The sequence below is a fragment of the Triturus cristatus genome, chromosome 6 (assembly GCF_964204655.1).
Source record: "Triturus cristatus chromosome 6, aTriCri1.1, whole genome shotgun sequence".
Lineage (NCBI taxonomy): Eukaryota > Metazoa > Chordata > Amphibia > Caudata > Salamandridae > Triturus > Triturus cristatus.
The window spans coordinates 502506343-502525872 of record NC_140589.1 but is presented as its reverse complement, the minus strand read 5'-3'; the positions used below and the strand labels follow the sequence as shown (position 1 = coordinate 502525872).

The window sequence follows — 19530 nt, the reverse complement described above, 5'->3', positions numbered from 1 at the left end:
TGTCAGCAGCTCCCCATGTGGAAAAGCAATGCCGGCTCCCGGAGAACGCGGGGAGCCGGCTGGGACCGTGGGGGCGTTGGGGCTCCCCCCACGGTCCCCAACTTGTTTTAATAAACCCCGCGGGATGGGGTCCCCGGGGATAATAAAAATTAGTGATAGGGGCTATTTTTCTTTTTACTGGAAAATTAGGAGTTTTTTACCAGAATTAATTGAAAAAAAACTTTGTAAAAATGGTGAAAAACAATTTTAAAAAACATAATTAAAGGAATTGACACACTGAAGTATATAGATTTAGAAATCCTATGAAAATAATTAAACATCATAGCTTTAAAGATAAGTTATAGATAGGAATTAGCATTTAAAAAACCTTTGAAGTTCACTTTAAAAACTATAGGTTTCAAGAATGTTATAGTTAGGAATTAGCATTTAAAAAACCTTAGAAATTCACTGAAAAAACCATAGGTTTCCGGGGCGTTATAGTTAGCTGGACATTTCACTCGTACAAAACCCTAGAAATTCCCCCGTTATAGTTAGTTCAGCTAACTATAACTCGTACCCCCGCAATGCACTGCTGATGACATCACATATTACATCACTCATGACATGGTCAGTGTAAATCACGATGGGTTCGTAAATTTTGTGAAAATATATATATTTTTTTATATATTTTTTTATTGACATTTTCCAAGTAACAAAACAAGGTACTGTACAGTCGGATTCGATGGTGCATACATGATGTTCCAAAATATCATACATTAGTTGTACAGCCGACATCCTCACCAAGAAGTGTTCCACATTGTGTCTAACTAGAAAGCAACAAAGATTCATGGCATCCTGCATATTATCTCTGTCTTGGTTTCTTCATTCACTGACATTCAACAATGATTCCTCATGTGGGGGTTCACATATATTCCCACAGTAAGCATTCCACCTGCCCCACACCGTGTCCATTTTTTGGGGCATCCTCTGTCGATATAGACTGATTTCTCCACTATCATGTGAAAATATCTTTTGTTTTTTAAAGTGAGGGGTTCCCGCGCTGGTTTGGAATATAGCCCTCGGGTGGGCCAAGTCCTGAGGACATGTGGTAAAAAAAGAGGGGGGTGCATAGGTTTCACCCCCTTATGGGTCTGTTGAGCCCCAAGGACCAACACCTCCCTGGGGCATTATTATTGTAATAGAGGTGGGTTGCACAGACTCCCATCCATGGGTGAGAGGGAGCCCAGGGAACCACCACTTTCCCGGGAATTTAGTATTAAAATGGAGGTGGGGCACGCAGACCCCCCTTCTTGGGCTGTTTGAAGCCCCAGGGACCACCACCTCTCTGGGACTAAATTAATACTATTGGGGGGCCCCATGGGCCCCAGGAACCACCACCTCCCAGGGACCAATTACTCATTAAATAATGGGAGGGGGCCGTGTGGGTACCCTCTCGGGCCATATACATCCCCGGGGACCATCACCTTCCTGGGGTTGGCCCATGCTATTTAAAGGAGGAGTGCCACAGGCCCCCCCTTCCCGGAGCCAATAATAGCCTTGGGGACCACTGCCCCCCAGGGCTGGCTCATTCTATCTCCTGAGCTGCCCACCCTTGAGAGATAACTGTTTACTTTTGCTTGGCGGGAGCTGTGACAGCTCCTGCCAAGTGAGAGCAAACACTAACTCCCCTCCCAGCAAGCCTGAGCTGTCAAATTGTTGCCGCTTGCTGGGAGCAGAGTTTTCATCTGTTTGACCTATCCGCTGTCATGCAGGCAGGGAAACTGAGGAAAGAATTGCTCCAGCATGTAAGGAGCTGCATTCTAGCAGCTCCCCGCGTGCAGGAGCAATGCTGGCCCGTTCAGAAGGTGGGAAGCCGGTGGGGACCAGCCCGCAGTCCACAGCGATACACACTGAGTACCCTGGGTGGAGCCAGGACGCCCAGGTGTATGTGGTCAGACCCATGGGGGTTGGGATCCCTGGGGCCAAAATTGGTCCAGGAAATGGGGCTGTGCGGTCCCTCTCCCCATTGCAGAAGAGAGAAAAAAAGAAGGTAGAAAAACTAGCAGGAATGGTAAAACAGAGCAGAGGAGTGCAAAACAGAGGGCAGAACAACTAGCAGAAAGGCAAAACAGAGGGCAGAAAAACGAGAAGAAAAGGCATAACAGAGCAGAAGAGGGCAAAACAGAGGGCCAAAAAACAAGCAGAAAAGGTTAAACGGAGGGCAGAAGCACGAGCGGGAAAGTAAAACAGAGGGCAGAAATACTAGCAGTAAAGGTGAAACAGAGGGCCTAAAATGAGCAGAAAAGACAAAACAGAGGGCAGAAAAATAAGCAGAAAAGGCAAAACAGAGTACAAGAGTGCAAAGCAGAGAGCAGAAAAATGAGCAGTGAATGCAAAACAGATGGCAGAAAAACAAGCAGAAAAGGCAAAACAGAGGGCAGATAAATGAGCAGAAAAAGCCAAAACAGAGCTGAAGAGGTCAAAACAGAGGCTGCTTAGATACTCACACACTAACTCACAGACCCACTCAGAGACTTATGCACCCACTCACAGACTCACTGAGACACTCATACACTAACTCACAGACCCACTCATGCACTCATGCACCCACTCACAGAACCACTCAGAGACTCACACACCCACTCATAGACCTACTCAGAGACTAATGCATGCTTCAGAGACCCACTCAGAGCAGAGGCATAACACAGGCCCCTGCAGCCCCCATGGAGCAGGGGGCCCCCAAGCTCCAGGGGGCCCCCTCAGCACAGCACTCTGGCCGGAAAGCTCCTGAATAAACCCAGATGGGGTCGCTCCCGTACCTTGCAGGGAGGCCCCCTCAAGTTTTGTTACGCCAGTGACTCACAGACTCACTCACTGACCCACTCAGAGACTCATGCACTCACACACCCACTCAGAGACTGATGTACTCACTCCCAGACCCACTTAGAGAGTCACAGATCCACTCAAAGACTCACATACCCACTTACAGGACCCACTCAGACACTTGTGCACTCACCCACAGACTGACTTACACATTCATGAAGGCACTCACAAACCCACTCAGACACTCTTGCTCCCCCTCACAGACCCAATCAGACACTCACGCATCCATTCAGACATGCACTCAGAAGCTTTTAAATATACAGGGGCCGATTCACAAAATAATTTATAAATACATCAGCATTACTGCAGGAGTTCTCTGTCCTGTATTCTTACATGCCTTTATGAATCAACCCTGATATGTCGAACTTCCTGTTTTAAAAAATTCTAAGTATCAGACATGCGTGGGTTGAGTGCAGTGCTTTCCACAACTTTCAATATCAACTGAAAGAAAATTGTTGGTTTAGGGTACCTATCTTTTAGCTCTATGTACCTCCCATGATCCATAGGGAAACCTACTACAACCATATAGTTCCAATAAATAAACATCAAGAGTTTCTCTGAAAAACCCTCCTGTGCTTGAATAGCAGGAACAAAGCATTGTACGTGATATTTTTTTTTGATTTATAGCATGTTTTTATATGGAGCATACACAGCAAAGCATAAGAAGTACCGGAGTACAAATGAAAATAACGGAGGAAAAGTACAATGTAAAACAGAAGAGTTCATTTCAGATGGATAGTCGTTCATTTAATTAAATAATCACTCCTTTCCCCCCAGAGTCATTGAAACTTGGCAATTGAGCTTCACATTTTAGCTTTCTGAAGCTCGAGTTCAGAAACCTGTGTAGTTTCTCTCCACTGTTCTTCACATGTGGGTGGAAACTCCGATTTCCATTTCTTTGCAATCATCACCCTGGCAATAGTACATAAAACACCCAGAGGCATATGAACAAGGAGCCAACGCCACCTTAGCAGCACTCATCAGACGGTTTTGCAGCAAGATTTCTATAGTCTTATGTACAAGTGAGGCTTTCCAGTGCACAAACGGCTGCCATCCCCACTTTTCGATACTTACAAGGGGATTCCTGAACTTCAGAGGACCAAAAAAACGGCCACTAACTGCAGTGAAAGGCAGTTTTTTAAGACCAGAAAATAGCTGGTTTTAAAAATGGGGATAACACTTGGGGCGTCTTTTCAGCAGGTTTTGGTGCTGGACAGCACTGCAACCAATGTTGCTGCGCTGCCCTGGAACAAAACTTCAAGGCAGGACTGCGCACCATCAATAAGATAGTGCACATTCCTGGGCCTCACTCTTGAAAAGTGTTGCAGCGATGCAACAAGACAGCGTTGCAACACTTTTCACTACCCCCTTCTTGCGACACCATGGATGCGCTGTATTCACTGGACAGTGCTCCATGACGCAAGTAATGACAGATTGTCTGGAATGCTGGCGTATCTGTCTGCGCTAAAGTCACGCATTGCTGCAGTCTAGTCACAATCATGATGCAACTCCAGTAATGCATGGGGCCAGCCTATCCCTGTGGCACTGCATCACTCTTATGCCTGCCATGAGGCGGGCGTAAGATACTGACACAGTGCCGTTCTTGATGGGTGCCCGGGTGGTGGCGCAGTTGGAGATCTATCGGTGGTGGTTGCGCGCTGCGGTGTCATTGTCTTTAAGCGTTGGCAGAGTGGTGGTGCTAAGGGAGTTCAGGAGACGGCCTTCGGTGGCATTGATCCAGCTGCGAGGGGGGGCGATGATGGCGGTGGTGTATGGTGGGCATGGTGAAGACATGACTTATACAATGATGGTTGGTCCAGGAGAGTCCGGTGGTGTGGTTGTAGTTGAAGTTCCCTCTGGTGGAGGAGACGTGCTCGAATGTGTGTCCTGCTCTGTGGCTTGCTGAGGTGACGAGCTGCTTGAGTCTTATGTTTGGGAACCTCCCCAGGAGGGGGTGGTGTTCTGGTCACTGGGGTTGTCCAGGTGCAACTTGAGTTCACCGAGAAGGAGGTGCAATGAGGTCTACAATGGGGCTCCATGGCACGGGGGTCTGCAGATGAGGGTTCTGCAGAGGATGGGCTTGGGGTTGGTCCGGATCTGGAAGTTGAGGTGTTCTATGGTCACTGTTGGGTCATTAGAGTGCGTGGTCAGTCAGAGTGTGCTTCTGTAGGTAATGGCAATGCCTCCTCCTGGACGGTCTGGGTGATCCCTGCGGGTGATTCAGTAGCCGTCAGTGATGGCGATGTCCGGTCAGGAGCAGAGGTTGGTCCTGGCAAGTGATGTGGCGTACAAGGTTGATGGCGAGGAGGGTGCTGGGGTCGTAACGGTGGAGTGTCCGAGAGGAAGGGTCCTTGGTGCTGAGCGCGGTCTAGGGACAGACGGACGCAGACGGGCTTGCCTATGGCTTGCCTTTGGCACGGGAGACATCTATTACAATGCAGGCATTACATCGTAATACCTTTACAGCACTATTCCAACAACGCAGGGTGCCTTTACATCGCATTCCATTACAATGCAGTGTGAGATCAGTAATGGGGTATTTTTAATTTTTAGGGTGGGTATGGGTTTTGTGTGTCAGAGATGAAAATTGGGGTGTATTATGGGGTAAAATTTGAAATTTGGGGTGTGTTTTGGGGTCAATTATGAAAATTGGGGTGTGAATTTGGGTCAATTATGAAAATTGGGGTGTGCATTTGAGTCAAATATGATTTTTAGGGTGTGTTTTGGGGGCTCAAAGATGAATTTTAGGGTCCAAGGTTTGCTTTGGGGTGCAAGGGTTAGGTTTAGGGTCGCACTAACTTTAGTGGGAATAGTCATTTTTACATCTCTGCTATCCAACACCTTCCCTACTGTTGCAATATGCCTAGTATTAGTATGCATTGTAATGGAATGCGATGTAATGTTATGCGTCGTAACTTCATATATACCTTTGGCACACCAGTGGTACGCCTGCTGCGCATGGCCGCACAACGGCCGCCATTGAAAAGTGCTGCGGGGGGGACTGGACAGCTGGGAGGTGGGAAACGCCGGAAAGAACACTGGATGGGGCGTGGGCGCCGGGGTGTGTGTGAGCGGGTGTTGTAAATATTGAAATGAGAGAAATCCTACCTCGAGGCCAGGTCCCGTGTCTTTGTTGCTCCTGTTCTGCTGAGTCTGCTTCCAGGAACAGGAAGTAGGCAGCCAGGCTCCCTCCCCTAAGTTAATCACAACACTGCAATGCGGCATTGGGATTGGTCATTGGCGCTGGGACAAGGAGTTCGGCAAGGGGCTGGAGGGGTGGTCTTGTTCTCCAAGCAGGCTGTATTGCGAACAGGACAGTGCGCATGACTGCTTTGGGCGGCCTGAGCGGGCCAACAAAACAGTCACTGCGCACTTGAGTGGGCAAGCCACTCCGCCCCTGCCCTGCTCCGTGACTGGAGCAGCCCTGCCCACCCTCCCGCCTGCAAAGGAAACATGGCATGATTACATAAGGAAGTTATCATCATGTGATGATTTTTCCTCTTCTTGCACTGCTTGAAAGCAGTGGGGCAACGCTCTTCCGCAATAGGTGCTAGGCCTGCGTGACTCGACCCCGGGCCTCCTCCGCTATGCGTCCCACCTTCTCCTTACCTGGACATTGACACCATGGTGCAATCCGCTGCACAAATCTGTGACTCAGCCAGCAGAAGCCTCAGCCAGGCAGGAATTCACAACCCTGGGTACAGCAGTCGCCGCCAAGTCCTCTGGGGAACCTCCCGATGCAGGTGATACAACAGCTCCCCCTTATGCGTGAAGTTGCAGCACTCCCACCACACAGGTTTGCCACAGCTCAGGGGCCTCACCCTCCACAGCGTCCGGCCAACGCAACATCATCTGGCCTGTCTTCTCACACAGGTCAGCAATGTGTCGCCATGCGACCTGCCTGACTTTCCCACCAGGTACGGGCGATCGCCGTGCCTCAATGTCTACCGCCAGGACTCATCGACCCCACAGCACCTCCCCATCCCACTCCAGGCTCCAGACACAGGTCCAGTGAGGATTCCAGGCTCCAGATGCAGGTCCAGCGAGGATTCCAGGCTCCAGACGCAGGTCGAGCGAGGGATCCAGGCTCCATACGCATGTCCAGCGAGGCATCCAGGCTCCAGGCGCAGGTCCTGCGAGGCATCCAGGCTCTCATCCTGGTCATCCTGGATGTTGGATGACTTGAGGGGGGTTGTTGATGCGTGCTGCACTTGGCCCCTGCTGCTCCATTCTGCATTTCATTGTTTTTTTTGCCTATTTTCTATTAGAGGTCGGCTCTTTTTTCCAATAGAGGCTAAAAAATCTCACGTTGTGTTGACTAACGTGCATTTTTTGCCACTAATGGGCCTTTCGTTGGTTTTTGTCCACTAACGCCGAAATTCCTATCGCCATCACGTTACTGTTAGCGGCAGTTTTTGCCGCAGATCCCTGAAGCTATCACCATGTAGTGACGGCTTGTAAATACGTCGCTAACATGGCAATAGTTTTCAGCAGTACGCGGCGGTAAGAAAACTGCTGCTAAATAAAGTTAGCAATAGTTTTCGCAAGTCCTTGTACATATGGCCCCCAGTCTTCTGTTTTAATCCCTAATAAAAACATTTTAGGAGAAAGTGTGACTGTTGAAAATTGTATTTGTATAATTTTACTTGAAATAGAGGCCCAGAATTAAATAAGCTCATGACATTTAGTAAACATATGTATGTTGTCTACAGCCTTGGTTAGGCAGCATGGGCTTTTATAGGATGTTTTGTACCATCTACTGAGTTTAAGGGGAAAAACATTAATATAAAAAAAGTACGATATACTCGGCCAAGTAGTGAATTTGCCTTTATGATTTTGCAGAAGCATGCAAGACTATAGGCCACCTCTTGTTCCGTAATTACCCCCCCTAAGGTTAACCAATTACTCACCTGTATTTCAAAATCATCCTTATGATGTTGCATTAGACAAGAGATTTGATCAGAAGTAGTGGATTGGTAAGGGCTGAAAAGCATCTTGGCAAAATCATATTGCGCCAATGATGTTTTTACTCTAAAATAATTATCAAGTAAAAAGGCTCTTATCTACAGGTATTTAAAACATTCGTACTGATGTAAACAGAATGCTATCTGTATGTCCCAAAAATATTTTCATTAGTGACTGTCAAACAAGTCCCTCATATAAATATTTCCTCCCTCATGCCAGGTTCTAAAGTAAGAGGATGTAAAACATTCTGGTAGTTTAGGATTATCCAGTAGTATGGCGTGGGCATGTAATTCAGGGATTATCAGCAATTTTTTTTAATGTTGAGACAGTTCTTACTCAGATCTCCAATAATTTTTAGGCTAACTGTTAGAAATGGGATTTCTGGTTGGCTAGGGCATGCGCCTAAGCCAGGCAGAAACCACCACTCGAGTCAGGGCAAGGGAGTTACAGACCGAAGATAACCCCTGCTCACCCCATTGGTAGCTTGGCAGAGCAGTCAGGTTTATCCCAGAGGCAATTTGTAAAGTGTTTGTGCAATACACCTACACAGCAGCAACACATTTGGCACACCACAAAAGAAACTCCACACAAGGTTATATAAAAAATAGCCTTTTTATTACTCATAAAACACATTAGAACACAATCACATATATACACTATGCCCCTTTGCACTGGGTATTACTTTAGAGGGATTATTTACACTTACAGGGCCAATCAGGCTACTGTCTGCAATATACATCCATTACTGTGTGGCCTTCTAACATTTTCTCTAAGTCAGTTGCTCTTGCCCAAAACAAGAATGATCTGAGAGATGCACACAGTGCTTAGTTTGTGCCAGTGTTTGGTGGTGCTCTGCGTCTGAACCTTTTTGTAAACATCGACCTGCACTAATGAGAATCCACAACACTGTTACTGTGTAGTTTTAAGCAAGTTCATTAGTGAAGCATTTAACTATTTAACCCCGTAAGCGCAGGTGTTTGAAAATGGCCGACACCCGTACTACCTCCTCTGTGCATGTGTCAGCCATTGTTCGACACCGGAGGGGGGGGGGGGGGGGTATTTAAAGGCCCTTCTGGTACTCTGTACCGGATGGAGTCCCTTATCTTATTTTAACCTCAAACTGCTCAGGAAGAGCTTCCTGAGCAGCCTGAGTATTCTTTTTTAATACTGTAATGACGTCAGCGCTAAGGGCATGCTGACTTCATTACAGTAAAGTGATTGGGCTCATTTTACTTTCATTGCATCAGTGTTCAGAGAGCATATCTCAGCCCCCCCCCCCGAGCACTGATTTCTTCAGAAGTATCATTGGAAAGGGGAGAATCTCCTCTTTCTAATGATATCCCAGCCCAGTGAATCCCTGCCTTGGGATCACCACAGGAGAGCTATCCCTAAACAGGGATCAACCAACTTGGCCCCAGGGACAGGAGGAAGTAGCCTCTTAGTAAAGGGTTTGTGCTCCCCCATCATCCTAAACATTTTCAGTCTTTTACCCCCCTGGGGGGGAGCCCACACGACACAAGAGAAAGTTTGTTTAACATATGTACTGGGGTGGAGGCTGTCCACCATGGGCATGCCCCGTCCCAAAGAAGGCAGCAAAAGTCTTTCTGTCCCTTCTGGGGTAATTATCCCCAATGTGCCTCATGGTGGGACAAACATTCCACTAGACTCCAGTGACATTTTAAAAGAAAAGAAGATGTAGGGGTGGGGGCTGCCATGCTCCCACCACAAAAATGTGACAGTCTTTATGCCCACCAGGGAAAGATGTGGTGATTACTCATAATCTGCCCCCACCCCCAAGAGACAGAAAGCCCACTAGACACCAGGGAAATTTTGTAAAAAACAAAATGTTACAGGTGAGTCCTGTCCACTATGAACATGACCATGCCCCCACCCTGAAAAAGGGCATGGGCAGTCTTTTTGGGTGGTGCGTGGGGGCAATTACCCCTGGAGGGCAGAAAGCCCACTAGACATCAGGAATTGCATTTATGCCTTGTTTTTTAAGACCCATGCTCTCCCCCATCTCATGGTAGAATGGACCTTCTGACCCCTGAGGGGGGTGGATACGGGTATTCACGCCCAATCTGTTCCCCTGGGAATAGAAAGCCACTAAACACCAGGCATATCAAAGCAGAGCCTAAACAAGCAAAAGAGAGAGGCAGCCTACCCTGGCATCGAGCCATACCTGCCCAGAAGGGGCAAAACTGTCTTTCTGCCTAGTTGGGGCATGTAGGAGATTAGTACCAGTTGGGGAGTATACTCCAAATATGTCCCCTGGGGAGGGCAGAAAGTCCATCTGACACCAGGGATTTTACATTTGGGCCAAAAGAAAGTGGTAAAGGTGTTGCACTCTGGTTTATCCCATTTGGAGTGGGGGTGTGGCCAGTGCCAGAGTGCAACACCTGCACCACTTTCTATTACCCCAAAGGAAGAACCCCTGGTATCAGGTGGATTTTCTACCCTCCCCCCCACCCTCGGGCCGGTTTGGGTACCCTCTCTAATAGGCACAAACCACCCATCTGCGCACGGGGGGCAAAAAACTCTTTTCAGGCAGGGGTGTACCTCAATGCCACAGTAGGCCACGTCCTCCTTTATTCTGTGGCTTAAATGGGCATTGAGCCGAACCCCGCTTCATGATGGGCAATGGTGCCTTCCTGCCCCTCCTGGGGACAGATACAAGGTTTGTCCCAAATGAGGAGAATGCTCCGAATCTGCCACCTAGGGGAGTAAAAAGTCCACCTGACACCAGGGATTTTGCCTTTAATGCAAAGGAAAGTGAGCTTTAGCCACTCCCCCACCCCAAAGGGCATGAATAAGCCTTTTTGCCCCCTGGGGCAGACAAGGGCTTGCCTTAAGTTTGCCCCAGGTGTGGCAGAAAGCTCACTTCACACCTTTGAATTCAAAATGGTGCCAGAAGGGGCTGTCAGTGTCTTTCTACCCCCGGAGGTTAGGTAGGAGGTCTGTTCCAATGAAGGAGAGAGTCACAAATCCGCCACCGGTATGGTAGAAAGTCAACCTACCACCACAGATCTTGCCTTTGAAGCAAGAGAAAGTGATGTGGGTCTTGTACTCTGGCATTGGCCACACCCCACCCCAAAAGAGACAAACTAGTGTTTTTGTCGCGCCCCCCCCCCCCGCCAGGGTAGACAGGAGGTTCCCCCCAATGTGCCTTGGGTAGAAAGCCCACTGTATGGCAGGAATATATATTTTTTATAAAATAATGGAGGCCGTCTTGCCTATACTAACATCAGGCCCATCCTCACCCCTAAAGGTTCAACTGTCTTTCTGCTCCCCTGCAGACTAAAAAATCACATCCCAATGATGAAAAGACATTTGATTCTTTTTGGTGTTGTTTTTACATATGGGCCTGGAAAGTGGGACTAACTCCCAATAACATCTCACTCGCAATGGTGAATGGCTGCAATTTTTTGTCTTGGGTAGGCTGCTGCCTGGGAAAACATACCACACTCAGACAGGTCTAAAAACTAGACATCCGGAGGAGTCCAGGGAGGTGTGCGTCGCGGGAATCCCACAACATTGTCTTACCCACAATGCCCTACAAACCTCAAGCTTTGACTAAAAACACACATTTTCCTCACATTTCTGTGAGGAAAACTTCTGGAATCTTTAAAGAGACATCATTTTCCTACCACCCTGAGTTCCCACATGTCCCCTGATAAGAACAGTAACTAACTTGTGTGGGTGGGCCAAGAGACCACGACACAAAATGCCCCAAAGCACTACCCAGATAGATAAGCAATAGGGGTAGCTGCAGTACTTGGGGTTGTGCTGTGGTACCTACCATGGAAACCAATGAATACCAGACATTTTGAACACTAGGCAACTAGGGGATTCCAGGGTGGTGTGTCATCCTTGGATCCCATGAGGTTTTCTGACCGACAATGCCCTGCAAACCTCAAACATTTCCTGAAATTGTACATTTTCCTTACATTTCTGTGATGGAAATGTCTGGAATCCATAGGAATCCACAAACATCCTACCACCCAGTGTTACCCCACCTGCCTGTGCTGATAAAACGGCTGTGCCACCTGCATGGTATGGCCTAGTGCCCACAATAGGAATGGATCAAATCAAGGTCAATGGGAGCCCTTGCAAATGTGCTCCATGGATTCCAGAACTTTCCATCAGAGAAATGTGTGGAAAATTTGTTTTTTTAGTCAATGTTTGCAAGGGATTCTGGGTAAGAACACTTTGAGAGAGCCATGCAAGTCACCCCACCCTAAAGTTCCCCAGGTGTCTAGTTTTTAAAAATGTGCAGGTTTGCTAGGTTTTCCTAGGTGTTGGCTGAGTTGGGGCCCAAAATCTACAGCGACCCACTTTTCAAAAAATGAGTCAGTTTTGAGTGGAAAAATAAGATGTGTTCATGTTGTGTTTTGGGTCCCTTCGTGTCACAGGCACTAGGCCTACTAACACAAGTGGGAGCATAGAATAGTAGAACATTTGTTATTACCAATTAGATTTTGCTGTTTTTTTACATTCCAAATGTAAGCCAGTGCTTAAAAAAGAAGGCAGTCTGAAAAATACCCTCTAAATCATATGCTAGTATGGGTGTCGACAAACTCAGAGAGGTACAAATAACCAATGCTTCTAAACTCTGTATCTTGTACTCATTCCAGAAATACATAGGTTCCCTCGGGTACCCATTTTTCAGTTTACATTTTCACATTTTGACTTTGTCTATACTAGGTACACAATGAAAAACCATTGTATGGTGCAGCTCAGTTGTTGGCTCTCTGTACTTCTTGTTCTTGGAGAACATAAAAACCCTAAAAATCCCCTAGATGGGTCTTGCGAATGTAATAGTATACTGCTTTTATAAATCGGCCATCGTGACAAAAAGTTAGATTAAACAATTCTCACAAACGGCAGTTTTTTCCCACTCATTTTCACTGTTTCTTTATTTAGTTAGTTTCTTTGGGAAACCCTTGAGGGATCTACACATTTGACCCCTTGCTGAATTCAGCTTTTTTTCTATTTTACAGAAATGTATAGCTTTCCTGAATCACCTATGGGTTTTGCACTATTTTCCACCACAAACTGGAAGTAGGTTGAAAGCACAAAACATAGAAAAAATGGGGTACCTCTTTAAAAGAAATGGGCAGAAAAATGCTCAGCAATGGAAGAGGAAAGCCCCAGCAGTTAGGGGGTCAATATAACTTACAAAATGATAAAAGTATGTCTTAAACCTGCAGTTTAAAGTGAAGTGGGTTGTACACGCTGCACTAGAACCATATGAAATACCTTGAGCCCTGGCTCTGAACTGTTTACAAATTATGCATGCTCTGGATGGGCAGCAGATAGTCATAAAATGTCCGTACGGTTTGCAGATAAACAAAAAAGCCCTCATGCTGATGTAAGCTGTGGGGTAATCGTTGAGCTACAAAAAGGCGACAGATTAGTGTCCGAAAATCCAAAGATTGTGTGCAGGCTCACCTACCCTCGCCGCCGTAATCGGGTGGGTGCCTTGCCAAGTCGACATGGCAGTATTAGACTGCACACAGGCTCTGCAATGGCAGGCTTGAGTTACATTTACAGGCTGCTTATGTGGGTGGCACAATCAGTGCTGCAGGCCCACTAGCAGCATTTGATTTACAGACCCTGGGCACACACAGTGCACTGTACTAGGGACTGACTAGTAATTCAAATCAGCCAATTATGGAAACACCAATACATACATACAATTTACAGGGAGAGTATATGCACTTTAGCACTGATCAGAAGTGGCGAAGTGCCCAGAGTCATAAAGCCAACAAAAACAGGTCAGAAACAGAAGGCCACAAAGCAAAACATCTGGGGATAAACCCGCTGTAAAAGCCAGGTCTAACACTGCGACTGCGTCAGACATGACGCGTGACACCGGAAGAAGACATGCAAACAGAAGTGCGAAGCAACACGCCAAGCTTGATCTGTTAACATGGTTCCTGCACTGGAACACAAGCTTTGTCTCACTCCTGGAATGAGGACACAAGCCTTACCTTGGAACAAACATAAGAGCCAACGGGTGGCAGTTCCATCAAAGGTACTGCAAATCTTCCTGACTTATCTAATACGCACCAAACAGTACCATAAATCAGGAAACTGGAATAGTTGCTTGCGAAGAAAGAAAAATAGATGCCTCTGTATCCTCTTGACTCTCAGTCGCAAAGAGTGCCTTCACCCAAAAAAACTTTTAATTAAAGATCAAATTGAAAGTAGCATGCAATTCCTGCGGGTTCACCTCCAGGCAACTGGTCGCCACTTATACAAAGTACATAAAATGATTGTGCTTTAAGTGTTCTATTCACGATTGCCTGGAGGTACAGCAACACTTTACACCTCCGTTGTCCTCAGGTTCCACAACCTGGAACCTGATGACATCATGATTCCATCACAACATCATTGTGAGTTATAGGAGATGTGACCCTTTTTGGTTTGTGAAGGACTCCATAGAACAGTGACGTAAGTGCTTGGGTGGGGTTGATAGAATACACAATGTAGAATGTTAAGTTAAAGGTTACATGCTGAGGAATAAAGAGGTGCAATACAGAGCTCTGTGCATGGCATAATCATTTACATGTTCCGAGGCTGGGGCGGAAGCCACAGGCCTGATTCAGAAAGGCAAACATACACTTTTGTATAAGTTTGTGATTGTTTGTTTTTCCCAAAGATATTTTACTAGTAGTATGTTAACGACTGCGAAGTCTCTACACATTAAAAGATAGGACTGTCTTATCTTTTATGTGCAGAGACACTGTAGTCGTAAGGATACTACTAGGAAAATACATTTGCGAATAGTAGACAGTCGTAAAATTACTCAAAAGTGTAAGTTTACATTTGTGAATCAGGCCCAGTAAATCCCTAGTAATATCCCAGGTGTGTGACAACTTTCATTCTAAACAGCCAAACAAGACAGATATTTCGTTAGCTACTTTTTCCTGAGGCCTTTTGGGTGTCACAATGAAATATAAGAATAGTTAAGTGCAATAGTCTGCTACCACATGCTGATTGATGTTATTAAATCCTTTGTAAAATACTATGATCTTTAAACATGTATAATGTTATTTCACAGAAAGTGTTAAATGTATGGAAACTGTACCAGTGACAACACGCTACATATTTCAGTTTTAAAAAATCCTTTAATTTTTTGTAGCAATTGTAAATACTTATGAAATTATTCATCCTTTCAGATTTCTCTATCCCGATGGATTTCCAGAGGAATATTCATTTCTGGCTACCTTCCGCATGACTGGAAATACAGTTCAGAAAAACTGGAGCATCTGGCAGATTTGGGATTCGTATGGGCGTGAGCAAGTTGCAGTGAAGATTAACGGCCAAGCAAAGTCCATTGAGTTTTTCTACAAAGGATTGGACGGGAGGCTTCATGCTGCCCGGTTCTTCAATCTGCCCTTCCTGTTTGATTCCCAGTGGCATAAAGTTTTAATCAGTGTGGAAAATGACAAAGTGTCTCTCTTTATCGACTGCATCAAGATTGAAACGATAAACATAGGTCCCAGAGCTCCAGTTAACGTGGAAGGTCACACTTTATTGGGCAAACTGAAGAGTAACCCACAGATCTCAGTTCCGGTAAGTTTCGTGATCTAAATTTGTATTTGTCATTTTACAGACTCAGGCAAATTGTTTTGCTTTTCTCTTTTCCCCCTTGAATTTTCACAAAATGTAGGAAAGGATTGTTTAATTGGAGTTGTTGTTTTGACTTCTGTTAACCTGTATAGTATTTTTATCTTTTCAGTTCTTTTTGCTTCAGAGTATTTTCTTGTGCTTCATAAAACCACAAAATTCAATAAAAGGGCTAGGGTTCCTAATGAAGGGGGGAGTAAAAGGCACGATCTCTAAGGGTGCGGAGAGTGCTTGTGCCGGGCTAATGGGAATGGACAGTCAATGCTCCTCGTTGTGTCAGCGCTGCAATGCCCAATGCCAAAGCTAAAGCGACCCTTCGGCCCAACGAGGAGCACCACCCAATGATGAAGCATGACATCCTCTAGGGGATGTGTGAGGGCAACATAAACAGTCCTATTGACTGTCCATCCCATTACCCCGGCACAGGCACTCTCCACACTCTGAGATATCGTGCCTTTTTCTCTCCCCCTCTCCAGTCTTCCTTCGGAACACTAGTCCTATTATTGAATTTTGTAAGTGCTGCTAGGAGCACGGGCTTCTTGACCTCTTGAACAGCTCCTTGTCCCCCCGTACCCATTCTCCGATATTAGGGGTCTCTCTTTTGAAACTTCATAAAACCACAACAGTACATAAAAGAAAAATAAGAAGGATTCACTTTCTCACCTAATTTTTTTGTTTCTATAATTTCGGGCCATATGTAGGTGGGCTTGCATTTACCACTTCATAAATACCGAATTTTACTGATTCGGTATTTATGAAGTGGTAAATGCTATGTAGGTAATGAGTCGGTAATAATTACCGATTCGTTAAAATTCGGTAATTACCGAATCGGTATTTACCGATTCGGTAATGAGGCATACCTTCCCATTGATGGGAAGGTATGCCTCATTACCGAATCGGTAAATACCGGTTCGGTAATGGGGGGACCACATGCAAGGGTGGCAGGGTGTCACATTGACACCCTGTTGCACCCCTGAATCGGCCATGTGTGCACATGTGGCACACATACATGCCCTAAGGGCATGTATGTCTGCCACATTGCACACTTGTAGGCGCTATGAAATGCATTTCCACATCCATTCATTATTTACCACCAACTATTAGTTGGTGGTAAATACCGACTCATAACAACACCCACACACTCCCCCTACATCTCATTTCTGTATTCGGAATTTACCGAATCGGTAAAATTACCGATTCTGTAATTATTACCGATTCGGTAAATTCCGAATACAGAAATTGTCCCCCTACATACCAAAAGCCTAAATACCGGTCGGTAACGGTATAATTACCGAAAATCGGCCGTTACCGACCGGTATTTGGCTACCTACATGAGGCCCTAAGTGAGGTATAATTTCCAGTGTTCATCAGTAACCCAACAATCCGTGTGAAGTAGACAAATAGCAGATGAGAGGGTTACTGGGAAACACTAGGAAGTTAATTTGACCAAAGTGTCACCCTATTTACTCTAAAGTGGCACTGAGGTCAAGTAGAAGTTCAATGGGCAAGAGCTTCTTGTGCCATTATGTAGATGGCCATAATGCTGTCTAAGGTCTCTGCTCTGTTTTTCCGAAGCCAGTTTGCTCCAGTGGTAGAATTTTCTTCTGAGTCACCCTGTCCTCTTGCTCATTTAATTCTAGATGGGCAGAAGTTTATGTTCACTATCCAATAGTGCAGTGGTTCTAAAACTTTGTGGGTTGTTGGTGCTTTCTTTTTTGTCTACAGGATGCGAAATCAATCCTTTCCATGAGTCAGGGTTGGTTTCCATCTTCTAAAGTGCCAATGGAACATTACACACTTGAGAACTGCTTTTAAACACTAAGGGCCACATGCATCAACGTGAAAACTGCTCGCAAACGGGCAGATTAGCAGAATCTGCCCCTTTGCGACCGGTATTTTTGCATTTGGGATGCATCATCCCAAATGCAAAAATCGCTATTTAAGGAATCTCTAAATAGCGATTCCTTAAATTGCAATTGCATTTAAGGAATCCCAAATTGAGATTCCTTAAATGCAATGCATGAAAGTTTAAAAATTAGCGATTTCGCTAATAGGGGGAGCAAATTACCATGAAGTTGAACTTCATGGTAATTTGCAAAAACTTTGAAAAATGCACTAAAGTGCATTTTTCAAAGTTCCATTTTGTGCAAGCTGTATTCATATGCAGATTTCAGGGGTGCAACAGGGTGTCTTTATGACGCCCTGGCACCCTTGAAATAGCATGAGCAATTTGCAATTCTCTAATTGAGATTAGCAAATTGAGAAAGTCCTCCCATTCATTCCTATGGGCCTCTAGGCCCATAGGAATCAATGGGGAGGTATTCCTTAATTGCTACTCGCAATTTGATAGTAGCAATTAAGGAATGTTTAGGAATCGCTATTTTGTAAGCGATTTCTACATGCATAGCCTTTTGCTATTCCTTATTAGCGAATCCTTATTTTTCGCTATTAAGGAATCGCAAATGGCATTGTTGATGCATGTGCCAGTTAATGGGTATGGTGTTGGGTCACATGGTACTGTTATGGCTAGAGACCACCAGAGCCCTAGTAATAATTTCTGCCATGATTTCAAAGACATCAGGGAACAGTTTCTAGTTTTGCTTGTTCATCGCAGTACTGCTCCTGTAATGCAACCTCCTTCTCTCTGCAGTGATGTTGCTGTGCACATGATCATCTTGCTCTAGTACACATATTAGCCACCACAATTTCTTTGTGTCGTGCAATGACACCCAGATCTTCATCTCTCACCAACATTTTACTTCAAATGATGCTTTTACTTTCCAGCAATTTGCTCTATAATCTGCTCGTAAGTAGTCAGTTCTGGATGAGAAGAGTGTGTTCCACACCTGGTGTGGCATCTGGGGAGGCTTGTACGCTGGCTCTTCACAGTCCTCAGATCACGATTTGTTTTTTAATCTACCCTACCTTGATGCCTTTCATTGCTGGTGGATGAACATTTTTATAAGAGCATCAAATGACTCTTAAAAACAATCCAAGATAAATTTGAGTCAGAGATATTTAATTATGAATCGTTAATCTTAGATCTGTTCCAAAACATTTAAAAACGAGTGTACATATCCTTGAGACAAAACATATGCAATGGAAGATTTTTAGATTTGCCAAAGTATATGAAATTACATACTTTCGAAAACGTTTTAGTTTTGCTGGCCGTTTATTTCTCTTTCTAATACTTACTGCACATAGCAAAATTTTAACTCTGTCAGTCAGAAACAGTCATTAAAATATATGTTATTTACCATTAAATCTTATTTTTCAATCAATGAGTAGCCAGTTATATAATATTAAAACACCACATCATGCTCCAGTGAAGCCCTGTAGAGGAGGAATGTTTCTTCCTAAACAAACGATGTTGTTATGATACAATATTAATGAACTAGTATCTTGCGTCCTAGGGTGGATATATTTCTAACACCGTGTTCATGAATTTCAAAGCCGATGTAAACTCTAGAAGATATTTTAATGAATCTTTTAGATTGTAGAAGTAAAAATTTGCAATGTGCATTGAATTGTAAAAACAACAAAAGATTTGCCAAAGTTGAATGTTTAAAAATGGTTTCCTAATACTGCTTCTTTCATCTGCACTGCTATCAAAAAAATACATTTGGACTGCTGAGAAGTTCTGGAGTGGTACAGATATTGGGAACATTCAAGTGTAAAACTTGCGAAAACGTATTCGCTTCTGCAAAAATGCAGGCAAGGTAGACTCAGGTTCATGTAAAAGGATGTCAACTGAATAAGCAAAGCACTTAATCTCACTGTAACAGACCCCATGTATATTAGTATTTGGTGGTTCTCCAGCTAAAAAGAGTTGTTATAATATAAACTAAATAGCGAGCAACAAGACCTCTTTAAAGGGAAAACCAGAGATATTGAAAACATTTTCATAAACAGACACTTTAGGAACATTATGTAAGAAAGAATGAAATTGTAGAAAGTTAGGTTCAAAAGCATTTCATACTAAACATCTTTTAGCTAAATTCTGAGGCAAGATGAGCACACTCTTTTTCTGATTTAAAAGTTAACACATACAAGTAAGTGTTAGATTTG

General features: G+C 44.8%; 1 protein-coding gene across 1 annotated transcript in view; it reads left to right on the top strand.

The window, feature by feature from the left end:
* COL9A1 (collagen type IX alpha 1 chain) overlaps positions 1 to 19530 on the top strand; it is a 377557-nt gene that overhangs the window by 51928 nt on the left and 306099 nt on the right. Inside the window, exon 5 of the mRNA XM_085610911.1 lies at positions 15012 to 15408. Coding sequence (XP_085467037.1) covers positions 15012 to 15408 — 397 coding nt within the window. The remainder of the gene's footprint in view (positions 1 to 15011; positions 15409 to 19530) is intronic.